This window comes from Leptidea sinapis, chromosome 5 (genome assembly GCF_905404315.1).
Source record: "Leptidea sinapis chromosome 5, ilLepSina1.1, whole genome shotgun sequence".
Classification (NCBI taxonomy): Eukaryota; Metazoa; Arthropoda; class Insecta; order Lepidoptera; family Pieridae; genus Leptidea; species Leptidea sinapis.
In genome coordinates, this window is record NC_066269.1 from 5,205,534 (window position 1) to 5,222,617 (window position 17,084).

The 17,084-nt window shown below is 40.3% G+C and overlaps 1 protein-coding gene across 1 annotated transcript in view; it reads right to left on the minus strand.

Annotated features, from left to right (window-relative positions):
- Window positions 1-17,084, minus strand: part of LOC126964715 (protein crumbs-like) — a 41,902-nt gene that overhangs the window by 3,722 nt on the left and 21,096 nt on the right. Inside the window, exons 12-21 of the mRNA XM_050807991.1 lie at window positions 15,516-15,621; window positions 14,568-14,740; window positions 13,529-13,618; window positions 13,333-13,448; window positions 12,196-12,340; window positions 12,012-12,118; window positions 11,370-11,557; window positions 11,008-11,129; window positions 9,381-9,510; window positions 118-217 (exon numbers count right to left, since the gene is read on the minus strand). Of these exons, the coding sequence (XP_050663948.1) occupies window positions 118-217; window positions 9,381-9,510; window positions 11,008-11,129; window positions 11,370-11,557; window positions 12,012-12,118; window positions 12,196-12,340; window positions 13,333-13,448; window positions 13,529-13,618; window positions 14,568-14,740; window positions 15,516-15,621 (1,277 nt within the window). The remainder of the gene's footprint in view (window positions 1-117; window positions 218-9,380; window positions 9,511-11,007; window positions 11,130-11,369; window positions 11,558-12,011; window positions 12,119-12,195; window positions 12,341-13,332; window positions 13,449-13,528; window positions 13,619-14,567; window positions 14,741-15,515; window positions 15,622-17,084) is intronic.

Below are 17,084 nucleotides of genomic sequence, written 5' to 3' on the forward strand. Positions count from 1 at the left end.
AATGGGCGTAATCACCTTAATGACTCGTGGCGTTCGTGTGGCCCATCAGAGCCCCCGTACACCCAGTGTGTCTGGAGGCGCGATGGGGAGATAGTTCGTATAGCAGGTGGTACTTACACGTAGGAGCCGGGCAGGTTGCGGCAGTGGCCGGGCCCGCAGTCTACGCCCTCGGCCGCGCACTCATCCACGTCCAGCTCGCAGCGCGCTCCCGTCCACCCTGCATCACCACACACTAATTACTTTGGGTAAGACACATCCATCACCGGTCGAGTGTTCTGTAGTGGGTGACCCGCCAACACACGACCAAGTTTTAACAATAGGAAGATTAACAATTTGTTATGTTTTTAAAGTGATAACTCTCACTTCTAGGATTAATACACAAATAAAATTTGAAAAACAACAAAATTTAATTAACGATGCGGGACTCGAACCCACGACCTCCGGCGTTCCGTGCCTCTAACCAACTGAGCTAACCGTTCGAGTGTCGTATTGTTATTAAATCTTGTATGCTTTGTTAAACTTTCAGATTGTGGCTTGACATTTGTTTAGTAATCCTAGGAGTGAGGGTTACTTTAAAAACATAAATTGTTTAGATTTACAAGAGCGACATCTCAAGTCAAGTTATCAATTGTAAAGTAGATCCTGTAGATGAAGCCACAACCTGAGAGTTGAACAAAGCATACAAGATTTTATAACGACTCAAATTCAAATTTGATTTGTGTAATAGGAATATTTACAAACTGGCCGAAACGCACGATAGTGCAAAGGTTTATGATTAGTGACCCCCGCCTGAAACTATTTACATTACCTACTACCGAAAAGATATCTAGAAACATTGCTACGTATATCCCCAACTTACGATACATTTTTGAACTTTGGGCATTCGATTTATGCAACCGGCCTCGAATTAAATGCAATCGCAGATTCAAATTCTTATCTTATTATTTAAATTATGTTTTCAGTCAAATTTTAAACAAATTGTATTTGGTTTATCGTTTTGTCGTCCTAAAAATAGTAACTTCTTCTTCTTTTGTCTTTCTTTGGTCGAGATTGGAGATTCGCTGAGAACCTTTTGCTTCGACCATCAGTATAAGTTCAATAAACCATTTCTAACGTGTTCTTTCACGTTTAGAATCTTTCGTCCACATAGAACCTAAGTTATGTATAACGCATATAAAATTCACACCTGGACTGTGTCAACTCGAATTATTGTGTGAAGTAACATAATTTTCTGTCTAATTTTCAGTATTCCTAAATTTTTAAGCTTCAACAGTCGCGATGTAATCTAACACGTGGTCTATTTGCAATTTTTTTTTATTCTGTTCAGTTTCCTTGAGTTCGAGTAGACAGAACTGATAATAAATTCACAAGTATTTCATTGCATCAGAAGTATATGTAAAAATAGGTAGAAATTAAAATTTCAGTAAAATTTTGAGGTTGTAGAAGTGTGTTAAGGCTCTTTAGCATACTGAACTTCAGCGTTTGGGCGGAGCTAGCTATCTCGATTCACGCGCGCACGAAATAAAAATATAATTCGTGTGTAAGTCAGCGGCACACTGCCTACCGTCGCCCGCACACGGACCCGTGGACGGCCGGTTGTAGTGATAATAGTATAAAGTCCCTTTTGTCAAAGTTATATATATATTTTTAACTTTTAACGTTCGCTTTTTAGAGAAATTAAAATAGCTATTTTACAATGTCAATTTTAGAAAAACACTTGTTAATATAATTTGCCAAGATGCTGCAAGGTATTCTATAATTATTACATTACCCACGTTGGCTGTATGGGTGTTTGCCATTCCTTGAAGTAAAAATAAAACCACTCACCAGAATTATGTACCAATGTATACAATACATTTCCCGCCCATTTTTGTTATTTGTTTATTTATTAAAAAATTTAATTACCCAGTCGTAGAAAAAATATTGTTTGCGACGACGAAATTTTTACTTCCTAAATATTATATAATATGATACTCCTTACTTCTTATAAGTAATTATGAATTTAACACTAAGGGCCTCGTTCACTATGTCCAAGTAAAGCTGTGATTAGTAACTTCTCAAGTAACATTAAATGGAAGCTACATGTTATGAGTATATTTTGCCAATTTCACAAGCGAAAATTATGTCTTGAGTAACTACTGATTGGTTAAGTGAGTAATGAATCTATCACACGTCATATTCGTTAAATTTTACGTCAAATATCACTTGTCAAACGTCATTGCAGATTGTCATTTATGATTTTGTTAAATGTTGAGCGTACATTTCACTGTTTAGCGCCAGATGTTGTAACCTTTGAAACTAGAAAGCATCTGGAAATAGTATAATACAGTTTTTGTCATTTAGTGGTTACTTGTGTGATTATCATTATTATGGATAAAATTAATGAGAGAGAATTGCATACTTTACACGAGAGGGATATTTTGGTATTATTAAATAGAAATATGGTGATATCTTGGAATTTAAATATACGCATACTTGGTATTTGTTCCATGGTACAATAATCTTAACTCGTCCAATTGATGATCAATCAAATCGAATAAATCCATATCTAATAATTTATTTTTATGCTACCTCTGAAAAGATGCTCAAATGATAATAATAGTAGGCACATAATATCATGCAACTGTCAAGTAACCGTGCTAATTGGCAGACGATGTGGCAAGTTAGTTACGGGACAGTTAATCTTAAGATTAGTGTTACTTTAAGGTCGTGAAATTCGCATGTTATGTTACTATTGACTTTACTCAGTGATTAGGTTACTTGGTAGTTTACTTGAATGTGGTGAAAGAGGGCCTTACACTTATTATACTGTCGCATACCGTAGTGGATAAAAGTGCCTATACACAATTAATATATTAGTATGTGTTAATAGAATTAAAATATCGTTCTTATTCTTAGGTGAAACGGAAACCGATAAATAAATATGAACAGAAATGCAAAGAAGTGAATAACTGAACACAATCAAAGTCGATAGAGATGATATAATGAGAGTTATTTACTTCGTATTTAAATAATACAAGCCTGCTTTTATAAAATTGAGAAATAAGATCTGTACTGAAGTTTATGTTGGGTTGTTGGTGCAGAGGTTCTATTAATTTTGAACGGAAGCATCAACCTTACTTCTCCACGATTAGTCCTGCGCGGCAATAGGACCTTACAACTTTGATCAGGTTGTCGGTCTAATTTGTCGGAAATCTATCAACGCTGCAAGTTTCCGTCGTAATATGAACGCTCTATGACGGCCAGAGACAATGGAACCAGGCGATTGCAGAAGATATTGTTAAAAAAAAACTACACCCTAATTACAGGCTTATTACAAAGTTTTTAATGCTGCCTCATACTCGAATGCCTTGTGGTCTAGGCCTTTTTCTTTCTATATCACTAGCAGGTAACCAGAACACCAAACCAAGCCGACCTTCCGCTATCATATTAAGCTGGGTACTACATTCGATCCTGATGGTCTTGCCGACGTAAAATTGATATTGTACATTGTAATTGATATATGACTATTGCACAAGAACTTTAACGAATATTGCACGTCAACTCACTTGTTATTTACTATATATTTAACGAGAAAATCATCCCATTCCCAACGTGTGGTATCATTTATGAAGTGATTTATGGTAAATTAAAATTTACCACACTAATACATTTTAATAAATAATATCCGGATGACCGAGCCTTGCTCGGATTTTTAAGAAAGTACAAAACTTGAACAAAAAAAAACTAATAGGACATCTGGATTCGAACCGGGGTCTTCTGCTTTCCGGATCACCCAATGACCCATCTCAGTTATAACAGTCTTGTATATAGTTGCGAAATTTACCTTTGTATTCTAATGTTATTGTAGCTGTTTCTCATTGAAACACGGATAAAACTACATTTTTTTTAATTGATAGATCGATTTATCGCCCGCGAAATCCCCTGTATACTAAATTTATTGCTCGTTGAAAGATATATCATTTTAAATATTGAGAAGGAATTAGGTTATAATATTATCTGGGATAATTTAATAGAAGTATATACATAAACTAAATATATAAATAAACTATATCTAAACTCAAATACTACGTCCAAAAAAAAATTATTATCAACTCGACTCAATCGAGTAGTGTGCATAACAATATCCCAGTTCCAAAGTGTAACAAGTCTGAAATTCAGTAAGTTTGAGATAAGTATGAGAAATTGTTCTATAAACGATAACCCACCATTACCATAGGTTAAGATATTTATTCTCATAATGAATTATTACAATTCACTAACATGAGAATTGTTCTGTCCCCAAAAAATCAAGTGGTTCATTTACGGAAGCTGGTCGTCAACGATTTAATCGCAAAAGCAATAAACGTCGAAATGAATGATTCTCCGTGAAAACGTGACCCGTATACATAACACCTGATCCTTGCACTAGTATGTACATACGAAGTGGAAAAGTTATCTCTGGCATTGGCTAATTCGCAAATAAAACTACTTTACAGGAAAAAATATGTGTGGAAGAAGCGTCGCCACTGCGACTACATACATAACCCGATAACGACAACCAGGAGCAGCGACCTGCGAGCTAACATCTTCATCACCACCGGGAGCCACCACACAACATATCGTTCACCAAGTAAACTTGAACCATCACCCAGTCACATTTTACATTCAATTCAAACGCGGAAATAACTTTTAAATGACATTTTTTTCAGAAACTGAAACTCGAACAGCGAGCACATCGAAGGTCAGTGATTCACAAACTTTTCCACGTGCTATAATATTATTTTTTATCATTTTCGTGCGTAAGTTTGGAATTATATAATCCGCTATTTAATACAGATCAAATGATAAAATACATTTAAAAGATTACTTTAAATTTATATAAGTAGCAGAGTGTATCGTTTGTCGGCACCGCGAGCGCGCCAATCAATGTCTACACCAAATACGTAACGATTCAATGATTAACAACAATTGTTTAGTGGTTGAGTCATGGGCACTTGTTATTCGTTAACTGATCGAGGCTACAGGTTCTACAAGGACTCTCTGCTTGTAATCGTAATGTATTATATCATCCACTGTATACAGGCGCGATACAGTCTATCAGGTGAAAATATTGAACGTACCACTAGGAAAATAAGGCGTTAGACTAAAAAAATTCTGTGTTATAACAAAAAAATTAACATGTGTTGAACACTTATTTAAAAAAAGTTCTAATTTGTTTAGCGTTCAACATTATTTAGACATTCTTTAAACACGATTCGAAGCTTGTCGAAGGTGTGTCTAACGGATATATCTTATTCATAAAGAGGATTTAGATTATTTGATGACAGATAGATGACAGCCGTCAAAAATTGCGTTCCGTTTCTTTAATTGTTCCTGTACACTTTATGTTGTGCTTAACGAAATTTTAGTTAAACACAACCTAAACACTGTTTTATAATAGAAAAAGATAAACTCCACTATACACGTCGTTATTTTTAGGTCACTGACGTTGTTATAGTTGCGGCACTGTCTAACAAAACACTTGTCTAAGCCATGTTTAAATTAGTTTTTTGTAATAACATCGTGTATGTTTACACCTTATTATTATTTCCATTTTCTATTTAGTATAGGCTGTGTACAAATCAAGTAATGGTAGGTAGATGTTAGGGCGGTAAGTCAGCAGAATTTAAGTTAAATTTGTATGACAAGGTCACACTCGCCGAGTGAACAGTTTGAGAACCGCTTGCAGTGTTATATCGCGGGCCACTTATCTGCGCGTTTGTTATCGATGAAGCGAGCTGATAACACGTCGCCCGGTACCTGTTGTCGTGAGCTACAGAGTACTGAGTTACGTTACAGACAATAAACAATCTACAAACGATATCGAGAAATATTAAAAAATCAGATAATGAACAACACAACGCTTTTTTGTTATTGATTCTAAATCGGCGGAGTTCCAAATACATTTTAAATGAAGTTTGAATGAATTATAAAAAAACAAATCTTATGCCTACCTCACATTGTCACAACCAAAGAAGCCACAACCTGAGAGTTGAACAAAGCAAACAGAATTTATTAACGAGGCGGTACTCGAACGGTTAGCTCAGTTGGTTAGAGCACCGGCAAGGAACGCCGGAGGTCGCGGGTTCGAATCCCGCATCGTTCATAAATTTTGTTTTTCAAATTTTATTTGTGTATTAATCCTAGAAGTGAGGTTTATCACTTTAAAAACATAACATATTGTTTAGATTTACAAGAGCGACATCTCAAGTCAATTTCCTAATATGCAAATATTTGGAAATAATAGGATAATAATTGGTGTTGAGCAGGTTATCAACTGTAAAGTAGATCCTGTAGATGAATCCACAACCTGAGAGTTGAACAAAGCAAACATAATTTAATAACGAGGCGGTACTCGAACGGTTAGCTCAGTTGGTTAGAGCAACGGAACGGTACGCCGGAGGTCATGGGTTCGAATCCTGCATCGTTCATAAAATTTTGTTTTTCAAATTTTATTTGTGTATTAATCCTAGAAGTGAGGGTTATCACTTTAAAAACATAATATATTGTTTAAAAAGTAGTTCATTAAGTTTTATTTCTCTTTTATGTTTACCTAAACAAAAATATATTCTGAACTTGAATCTTATATTACCAAAAGATATTTTAGGATTCCACAAGAGGATATCTTTTCTTCTGAATAATTTCTATTACGGAGATAAAAGTTGGAGTGCCCGAGGGAAGTGTATTAGGTCCGGTCCTGTACCTACTATTCACAAATGACATTCCTGAAATAGACAATGATGCTGCTGCGACCTATGCTAATAATACTGCTCTAATGGGCGTGGGAAGTAACAAGTTCAAATAGGGGTAAACAAAGTAGTTAAGTGGACTACTACTACTAAAACATGGAGGATAAAATTAAAATGAAAGTAAATCTATTCATGTAAACTTTAGTAATAAGAAACCAGACAATGAGTCAGTTTACATTAATAATAAAATAGTACCATACGAAAATACAACCAAATATCTGGGCATGACTCTTGACCGCTGGCTCACGAAAAAAAGAACAAATAGAACTTCAAGATGTTTTAAAAATAAATATATACTGGCTTCTAGGAAGACACTCTAAGTTGTCAGTACAAAATAAAGTTTTATTCTACATTCAACTCCTTATGCCTGTATGGACTTATGGGATCCAGCTTTGGGGCTGAACCTAACATACAAATATTCAAATCATACAACGGTCTGAACCCGGTCTTCTTCGGCCCTTCGGCATGAAATTTATCAATTGACATTCAAATGTATGAGTATAGAAATATAACATAAATTGCTCTGCTTTAAAATGATCCCACGGCATTGAAAGAATTACTGCGGTACGCCTAATGATTGTATTATTATGTTACCTAAAAGTAAAAAAATTCTTACCTCAAATTTTTACTCAATAAATTTTCTCATGAAATTCATCATTAAAATCATATTAATAACAAAATACATACAAAAATTAAATTCGAATATGCTGGTTTACACAATCTTAGATTTTTTTATATAAGTGCTTTAGTAGGTACTTAAAACGTATGTTAATTTCATACGCAATTATATAGAAAATTGAACGGTGGTAATGAAAGTCTTATTTTCCTTGGCACTCATAACGACCTTTATAGAAGTTATGGCACGTACAAAGAGACATCGCAGTACAGCACCTGTCCTGTTGAAGATTTGTTTATGTACGATATTTATAGTCAATAAGATTTAGTCATTACGTCTGAGTTCCATTTCAGCCGGATGACGTCGACTGTTGGACAAAACCCACCCCTAAATATCACCATGACGATCGGTCCTGCGCTGCCCTCATCCAACCTATTCCAGCGATCTTGACCAGATCGTCGGTCCATCTTGAGAGGGGACTACCAAAAACTACGTCTTCCGGTACGTGGTCACCATTCGACGACTTTACTGTCCCAACGGCCACCTATCCTACCTATGTCGAGTTATTTGCCCTTCCCACTGCCACTTCAGGTTCGCAAATATCTGGGCTATGTCTGTACTCAGTACTTTATATATATATTGTAAAGGAGACAATAAACAGTCTATCAGTTACCATTATGTAAATTGCTGTTGTCACAAAACTTTCACTTGTAGGTGACCCTATCGAGCGCCGCAGCCGACCGTCATTATCCCGTGCATCATTCTTACTCCGACTGTCTCTCGTGGTAGCAATCGTTTGACTAGCCAGCTATAGCGTCGAGTGGTGACATCTTTAGTATTTTTATGATACATAGTGCGACACGTTAAAGTTAAATGATGTTGTAGAGTTGTAATTGTCATGAAGTGTATAAACTCTCTTACATTAAATACGTAAGTAATAGTTATTTATGCAACTGTTGCGTAATAAGGGGTATTAAAATACGAATGTGGGTGATAATAGTATCACATGAGTGTTTTAATACCTAATTATCAACACATATACACGACTTTATCTACACCCAGAATATGAATCCTCTTAAAGATTCTGAAACAGTTAGCTTACTGCTAACATTAAAACAGCCAGTCCTAGTAGTAACCTAATATCATCTATTACTGATTATATACAAATAAACTAAGTATTAATGAAAGAATTATTTAGTTTAGTAGTAATTTACATTTTGTATAGTGCAATTATTAAAATTCACTTGAATATATGTTATTTTGCAGCGTTTAAAATATCCGGCAGTGTGCTGTCAAAACTTGAATCGCTCATTTTTTCAAGAAAAATGGCGGGGTTTCGAATAACCTACTTCTTTTTTTTACAGCGCGCAACGTTCTGGTATTGTGGAACGCGCGTAAACGAAAATGTTCTTTTTTTAAATTCATACAGATACAACGCATCGAGCAATAAGAATATGGCTGTTTGTTGAAACTCTTTGCGCATGAAGGGATCGGAAAAAAAACCAAAGAGTGTTGTTATGAAATTCAGTACAACATTACAATACTCGTTAGGATTATGTAATGGTTATAACGAAATTGGGTGTGTTAATGTTGGTAATAAGCTAGCTGTTTCAGAATCTTTAATAGAAGATTTAAAGCATGGGTATAGATAAATTCTTTTACTAACCCTATAAATTTACTGCTGACAAGTATACTGTATAATGTATTATTTTTTGTACTTATTTTATTCAATAGAAACATCTACAAGTAAATGGTCGTTTCATTAAATAATCCCCAATATCACAGTCAAAGGCTTGGGATGGCAGTGATGTCTATGATTTCTCGAATAGGTTATGAGAGGTGTTTCAGTGATGCTCTATACAAACACGTGATATTTTAAATAAATAATAAAGGAAGTTATTGATTGTATTAAATAATAACAACTACGAAATAGAAATATACAACAAATAAAAATGAGTATAATGTGCGGATAAAGCACATATTCCGTTACTCACCGTCAGGACAGTCGCAGCGCGGGTCGTCGGCGGCGCCGTTGCAGCGCCCGCCGTTCACACACTGGCACGCCACCGCGGCGCGCTCGCACGTGCGGCCGCCCCACCCTGCCTCGCACGAACACTCCGGCGGCTGCCGCGTGCGACACGGTTAGTATATTGTGTAATTATTAGGTATTTATGCAACTGTTGTACACAACAGTAACAGTAATTTATTACAATAAGGGGTATTAAAACACGAATCTGGTTTGATAATAGTATCACAGGAGTGTTTTAATACCTAATTATTAACAGTTGCATACAAGACTTGCCCAATGTCCTAATAACCATTACATCATCCAAACGAGTGTTGTAATGAAATTCAGAACAACATTACAACACACTTATGGATGATGAGTTTCTTGCTACTTCTCATTAGCTCAACCCTTTACGAAGTAGCGGTAGATTCAATAAGAAAAAAAAAATTTTGACATTCATAAGTGTCATTTCCATGACCTACATGAATAAAGTGAACTTGAATTTGATTTAAGGGTTACTAGGACTGGATTTTTTAATGTTAGCAGTAAGCTTACTGTTTCAGAATCTTTTATAGAGGATTCATATTCTGGGTGTAGATAAAATATTATACAGTATGGATTTCACTTAAATGCAATAAATGTACATACTTGTTATTTGCCGATGATGTAAAAAAAAAAATACGAAAATCTCACAATGCAGACGTGCATTGTGCTCGCGGCTATTCAGTTTCAAAATTTCATTTATTGCATATAAGAGAAATCCATACGGTACACGATTGGGGGTTCGTGGCAACCAGACGCGACACAATAATTGCATCGGCAGGTGAACAGCCGCATTGCTGTAAATATTTCGACATAATATATATTAGATTAAAATATATTATTTGTATTAGTAATTTATAACATATTAAATACCATTTACTGCACGTGTGTCAAACAATCCATTTGCGAAAAAACTAGCATAAATGGTGATAAAACAAACATTTGTTTCGGAAAGACGTAAGAATCTTTGAGGTTCCCAAATGTCGCCTTGCGCGTGACTATATTTCAAACTATATCTTAAGTCTCGTTTTCTTTCTACTTATACAAGTGAGACAAGTGTATTGAGTTAAAGGCGCTCTATTAAGGTGAAACTCCTTGGTGGAATTTCTTAATTACGGGAATTAAAAACGGAACCTGCGGTAAAATAAAGCTTAGGTGAGTATTTGTCGTAACGCACGGTCGGCTGTATAAGTATTGCGTATTTTTTATCTAGACCCATGCTTTAAATCCTCATAATAATTACATTATCTAAACGAGTGTTGTAATGTTGTACTGAATTTCATTACAACACTCGTTTGCGTGATGTAATGGTTATTAGGACTGGCTTTTTTAATGTTAGCAGTAAGCTAATTGTGACTATTTCATCTTTGAATCTTTTATAGAGGATTCATATTATGGATGTAGATAAAGTCTTGTATGCAACTGTTGATAATTAGGTATTAAAACACTCATGTGATAAACCCACATTCGTAACCCCTTATTACACAACAGTTGCATAAATAACTATTATTGTTGAACAATGTGCATGTATGTGGAAATAGATGTTTAGTGAACTTATCATAAGGGGATACCTCAGCAGTAGTGTTACAGCGACCGTGCACGCAGGGCTCCAGCTCACAGAAGGCGCGCTCACATTTCGGTCCGGCGTAGCCCGCGCGGCAATCGCAGCGGTACCGCTCGCCATCCGCCACCTCTGTGAACACACACGATACACGTTTTAAGACTGGCGGAAATGAAATGAAATTATTATTTATTTGGAATAGCGTATATCCAGATCTTACATATTACCATTTGTCCTCTATCCAGCCTAAATAAAATCATGCAAATACTTATTTATTACACTTATTTAAATATTCATTAATACTATAGCTACAGCTATCAGCTATCCTACTCAAGCAGCCATTTAAAGAGTCTTGGGAGGCCACGCCGCTACCTGGCAGGTCCACACACAGCGCGCGCGGGCCGCACGGCTCGTGCCGGCACATGGTGGCGGCGGGCTGCCCGCACCACGGGCCAGCCCACTCGGCCGAGCACTCGCAGTGGAACGAGCCCGCCACGTTCACACACTGGCCCCCGTTCTGGCACGGTCCGCTCTCGCACTCGTCCACGTCACGTTCGCACCTAAACAGAGCGCAATTTATTAATTAATGCGCGGGTCGATGACCGTACAGTTTACATGTGTTGGTGGTAGTGACACCGAATGAAACTGTCCGTTACTCACTTCACTCCCTCTGATCTCTTATAAGAAGTAAGCATTGAAATCCCATACTAACTATCTCTATTCCATCTCTATCTCTTGATGGTTTGTGGCATCCTGTACTGCTCGCTATTCATCTTCCTAAACATGACATTACATGTTAGTTATAATAGTTTTTAGATTCATGCAGAATAACTCGCATACTATATTAATTCCCTATCCTAAACAATTATTACAATGGACTAATACTGGGAACGCTATCGCACCCTCGGCTTGAGCCGACAATGGCACGTGACAGTGGTCTCTCTTACTTCCCTTTATTTGTCTTCTCCGTGTCCTACACTACTACACTCAATCTGTCAGAAGCAGCACACTCACAGCGTGCCCTCGTAGCCGGGCGGGCAGATGCACACGTAGCGCGCCAGGTCGTCCATGCACGTCGCTCCGTTCTGACACTCGTGCTGCTCGCACTCGTCGATGTCCACCTGCACACAGCACGCACACATTAGGTGGGCGGGCGAGCTCACACCAGAGCGGGGAGGGGGCGTGTCAGTGGACGTACCTCGCACTGGTCGCCCCGGAAGCCGGGCGGGCAGTCACACGTGTAGCTGTTGCGCATGTCCCGACAGTGGCCGCCGTGGGCGCACTCCTGCTCCAGGCACAGGGCGCACCCCACGCCCGACTGCCAGCCCCATGGAGACCCCGAGCTGCGATACAAAACAACGCGGACATTTTATATTGACACCAACTGTTGTACAATCCTGAGCTGTTCTTCTCGAAAGTTTAATGCACTGCAATCGGAGTAATTAAGCGGAGTCATGAGGAGGCAGCGTGAATTCTATTCTGTTAATCTTTTTGGAATGTAAAGAGCGCACCGCATTCAATGTTTATGGTGAATTGGTTCAAGAAACAATAAACTTTTTTGAATGTCGGTTGGTTGTCCACTGCAATAAAAGACTGAGCTAGAAAAACGATTTGATATGCTAAAAGAAAATTGTAATAGAGAAGGTGGTTTTACTTTTTTGAATGATTAGAATACAGTTGGTTTGTTTAAGCGCATTATTACACGCAAAGCCTCTAACAAAATAGTTGATACTGTAGTGTGTCACAAGTTTAATTTGAGTTCGTATTCCAACAGGGAGGGCGGCGTCATACTCCTAAGTTAAATAGGACGCAGGTATGTTTTTCACATTAACATATTCAAATTAACTTTCCCACACAGTCGCCAGTGTAGCCGCGGCCACGACACATCACATCAAGTACACAATGTATATCAAAATATTAATATCAAGAGAAGCTCTTCGATATACCGACTTCCGTGTACTATAGGTCACGGTGGTTATGGATTACTAAGCCTGTTCGCCAAAATAAGTGGAGAGGATAAATTAGTCATAATATGTCAACGTACAATGGAAAAGATTAGGTATGTTGGGATAAAACCTATCTCATAGACTAAGCAACCAGAAGATTTGAAATAGGACAATGGTTACGGATGTTGATGAAAAAGTAAGGTAATTGAAGTGGAAATGGGCTAGTTATACATCTGAGCGGTAAATGAACAGGCCTATTCATTCCAAGGTCCGTCATTCGCATTGGATGACCAAAGCCAAAGATAGGGAAAACTATAATTAAATTAGAATAAATGGCTTCATATCATGCATGATAGGATGCAAGCATGTATAGCGGCGGCGGTAGTTACATGAGCGCGTAGTGTGGCTGCGCGGCCAGAAGCGCGGCGGCGGCGCCAACGAACAGCTCCTGCTCCGTGAAGTAGGGCAGCAGCAGCGACCCCACGTGCACGGCGCCCAGGCAGCCCTGCGGACACACGCGGTCGGTGTAATATATGTACTTAGTAATAATTGTTGAGACCAACACCAACACAGACGCGGACCCACCTTGAAGTGCTCGCCGGCCGACGCGGAGCTGTCCTCGAACTCGTCGAACTCCGTGTACTCCCACACCGGGCTATCCGTCGCGTTCTCCGCCTGCCACACACCACACATTACTGCCCAAATCTCTCGCAAAACTACTAATTCTAGTAGGTTTCATAAGATACATAATAGCTTTAAATGTATACAATTTTATAATAAAGTCCCAGCCACTGTTGAGCCATTATCTATAAATAAATTTAAATGTTTTTTTTAAAAATGGCTGTGTCGTAAATCCTACTATTCCACAGCTGAATATCTAAGTGATCCGACAGCCTGGAACTGGATTATGATTATTTTATAGTAATAGCAATGACAGTAAAATATTGTATTTTTATATTGTATTTCATTGAAAAGATCGCAAAAAAAAGAATGCTAGGAGAGTTTTTTGCGCCGCTTCTCTTCTCTCAGAGCGCCATTCGTTTCCAAAGCAGTACTAATATCTAGTATAGGAGAAATGATATCATAAAGAATTCTAAAGGAATCAATTTTGAGAAAATAAATGCCTTTTAAAATAAATTTTGAGAAAAAGTGTACTCTGTCTACTGTTACTACGGGTGCTCAAACGGTTGATCGCGAGTGCTTTTTGAGTCGATCTCGAGAAAAAAATCCGATATAGAACTATTCAAAGATTTTGTTTTAGGTAACTAAAATCGGTAATTACACACCATCTTATGAAAATTATGCTCAGGACATGCAGTGTCATGCAGATGCAATCTCCAAAGTCACTCTTTCAGAACTTTAGACACTAGAACGCGTTTGTTTTGTAAGAACAATAAACTCGCAATTTTGAATAATAATTATATTATATATATAGAATAAAAGAATGCACATTATTGTGCGCTAAACTAATGTGTATGTTATCTTCTCTAACTAGACGACAATTCACAATCCATTATCTTTAAGCCGCTCAGAGTCGATCGATTGTAGTCTACCAATTTAGAGGTAGATCGCCAGCAGTTCAAGGTTGAGCACCCCTGGTCTACAACATTGTACACCCGCTCACCTTGAGCGCGGCGGGCGAGGGCGGGCGCGGGCGCGGGGTGGGGGTGGCGGCGGTCGCTCGCCTGACTCCGCCCAGCGCGATGTCTCCGCGCGTCACGAGCCGCTGCCACGCCGCCACGTCGATACTGTCCGTGAGGCTGACCTCCTCGTGACCCTCGCTGTCCACGAAGGCGCCTGCACCGACACACACTTGTATCGTTATACCATCTTAACATTATTTATTTAGAAAAAAACATTCACATACATATTTAGGTTTACAAAGAGACTAAAGTAAATATGACAATTAAGACTATAGCACAGCAGAGAAAAATAAATTATACAAAACAAAAATAAAAAGAGGTACTAATAAAACAAAAGTTAATAATAAAGTAAGAATCTTAACCAAATAATTAAAATGTTATTGTTATAATTATAATGTTAATTAGTTATAATGTTGTTAAAGTAAAAACGTTTCAGTTATAATCGTTCAAATCTGAATTTTTCTTAGCACAGTTAGAACATTCTTTTTAAAACTGGACAAGGTTTCTTTAAAAATATCTAAGTTAGCAAGTTTTCCAATAATAAGTCGACATGTCCGCCTTATGTAATATATTTTAGTATATTTTTTAGAGTTATGTCTCACCAATAATCTCTATTGTCTATACAACTATCTACATACATTAGTATTGTAGAATTTCTAATAACAATTCTACAATCATTGAAACTTTTGACCGTCTGTCGATCTTGCTTTGATTGGTTATTTATTGAATCAGGCTGTATTTTGCGGAAATTTATAACTATTCACATGAGATGTCTCAATAATCTAATATCTGCCACCACCACATAGACACGTGTAGTTGTACTCCGCGAGAGTGAACATCCAGTGATGGTGCCTCGTGTCGAGTATTAATTTAACGCCCCGCCCACCCGCCACTGCACCGTGGACGGCTAGTGTCAATATATAATGCACCTTTGATGAGGCCGTCGGCGAATGTGAACCGCAGCGTGGTCCAGTACTGGTGGTCGCGCGCGGTGCGCAGGCGCCGCAGAGCGGGCAGCGCCCCGCCCACCCGCCACTGCACCGTGGCCGGCTAGTGTCAATATATAATGCACCTTTGATGAGGCCGTCGGCGAATGTGAACCGCAGCGTGGTCCAGTACTGGTGGTCGCGCGCGGTGCGCAGGCGCCGCAGAGCGGGCAGCGCCCCGCCCACCCGCCACTGCACCGTGGACGGCTAGTGTCAATATATAATGCACCTTTGATGAGGCCGTCGGCGAATGTGAACCGCAGCGTGGTCCAGTACTGGTGGTCGCGCGCGGTGCGCAGGCGCCGCAGAGCGGGCAGCGCCCCGCCCACCCGCCACTGCACCGTGGACGGCTAGTGTCAATATATAATGCACCTTTGATGAGGCCGTCGGCGAATGTGAACCGCAGCGTGGTCCAGTACTGGTGGTCGCGCGCGGTGCGCAGGCGCCGCAGAGCGGGCAGCGCCCCGCCCACCCGCCACTGCACCGTGGACGGCTAGTGTCAATATATAATGCACCTTTGATGAGGCCGTCGGCGAATGTGAACCGCAGCGTGGTCCAGTACTGGTGGTCGCGCGCGGTGCGCAGGCGCCGCAGAGCGGGCAGCGCCCCGCCCACCCGCCACTGCACCGTGGACGGCTAGTGTCAATATATAATACACCTTTGATGAGGCCGTCGGCGAATGTGAACCGCAGCGTGGTCCAGTACTGGTGGTCGCGCGCGGTGCGCAGGCGCCGCAGAGCGGGCAGCGCCCCGCCCACCCGCCACTGCACCGTGGACGGCTAGTGTCAATATATAATACACCTTTGATGAGGCCGTCGGCGAATGTGAACCGCAGCGTGGTCCAGTACTGGTGGTCGCGCGCGGTGCGCAGGCGCCGCAGAGCGGGCAGCGCCCCGCCCACCCGCCACTGCACCGTGGACGGCTAGTGTCAATATATAATGCACCTTTGATGAGGCCGTCGGCGAATGTGAACCGCAGCGTGGTCCAGTACTGGTGGTCGCGCGCGGTGCGCAGGCGCCGCAGAGCGGGCAGCGCCCCGCCCACCCGCCACTGCACCGTGGACGGCTAGTGTCAATATATAATGCACCTTTGATGAGGCCGTCGGCGAATGTGAACCGCAGCGTGGTCCAGTACTGGTGGTCGCGCGCGGTGCGCAGGCGCCGCAGAGCGGGCAGCGCCCCGCCCACCCGCCACTGCACCGTGGACGGCTAGTGTCAATATATAATGCACCTTTGATGAGGCCGTCGGCGAATGTGAACCGCAGCGTGGTCCAGTACTGGTGGTCGCGCGCGGTGCGCAGGCGCCGCAGAGCGGGCAGCGCCCCGCCCACCCGCCACTGCACCGTGGACGGCTAGTGTCAATATATAATGCACCTTTGATGAGGCCGTCGGCGAATGTGAACCGCAGCGTGGTCCAGTACTGGTGGTCGCGCGCGGTGCGCAGGCGCCGCAGAGCGGGCAGCGCCCCGCCCACCCGCCACTGCACCGTGGACGGCTAGTGTCAATATATAAT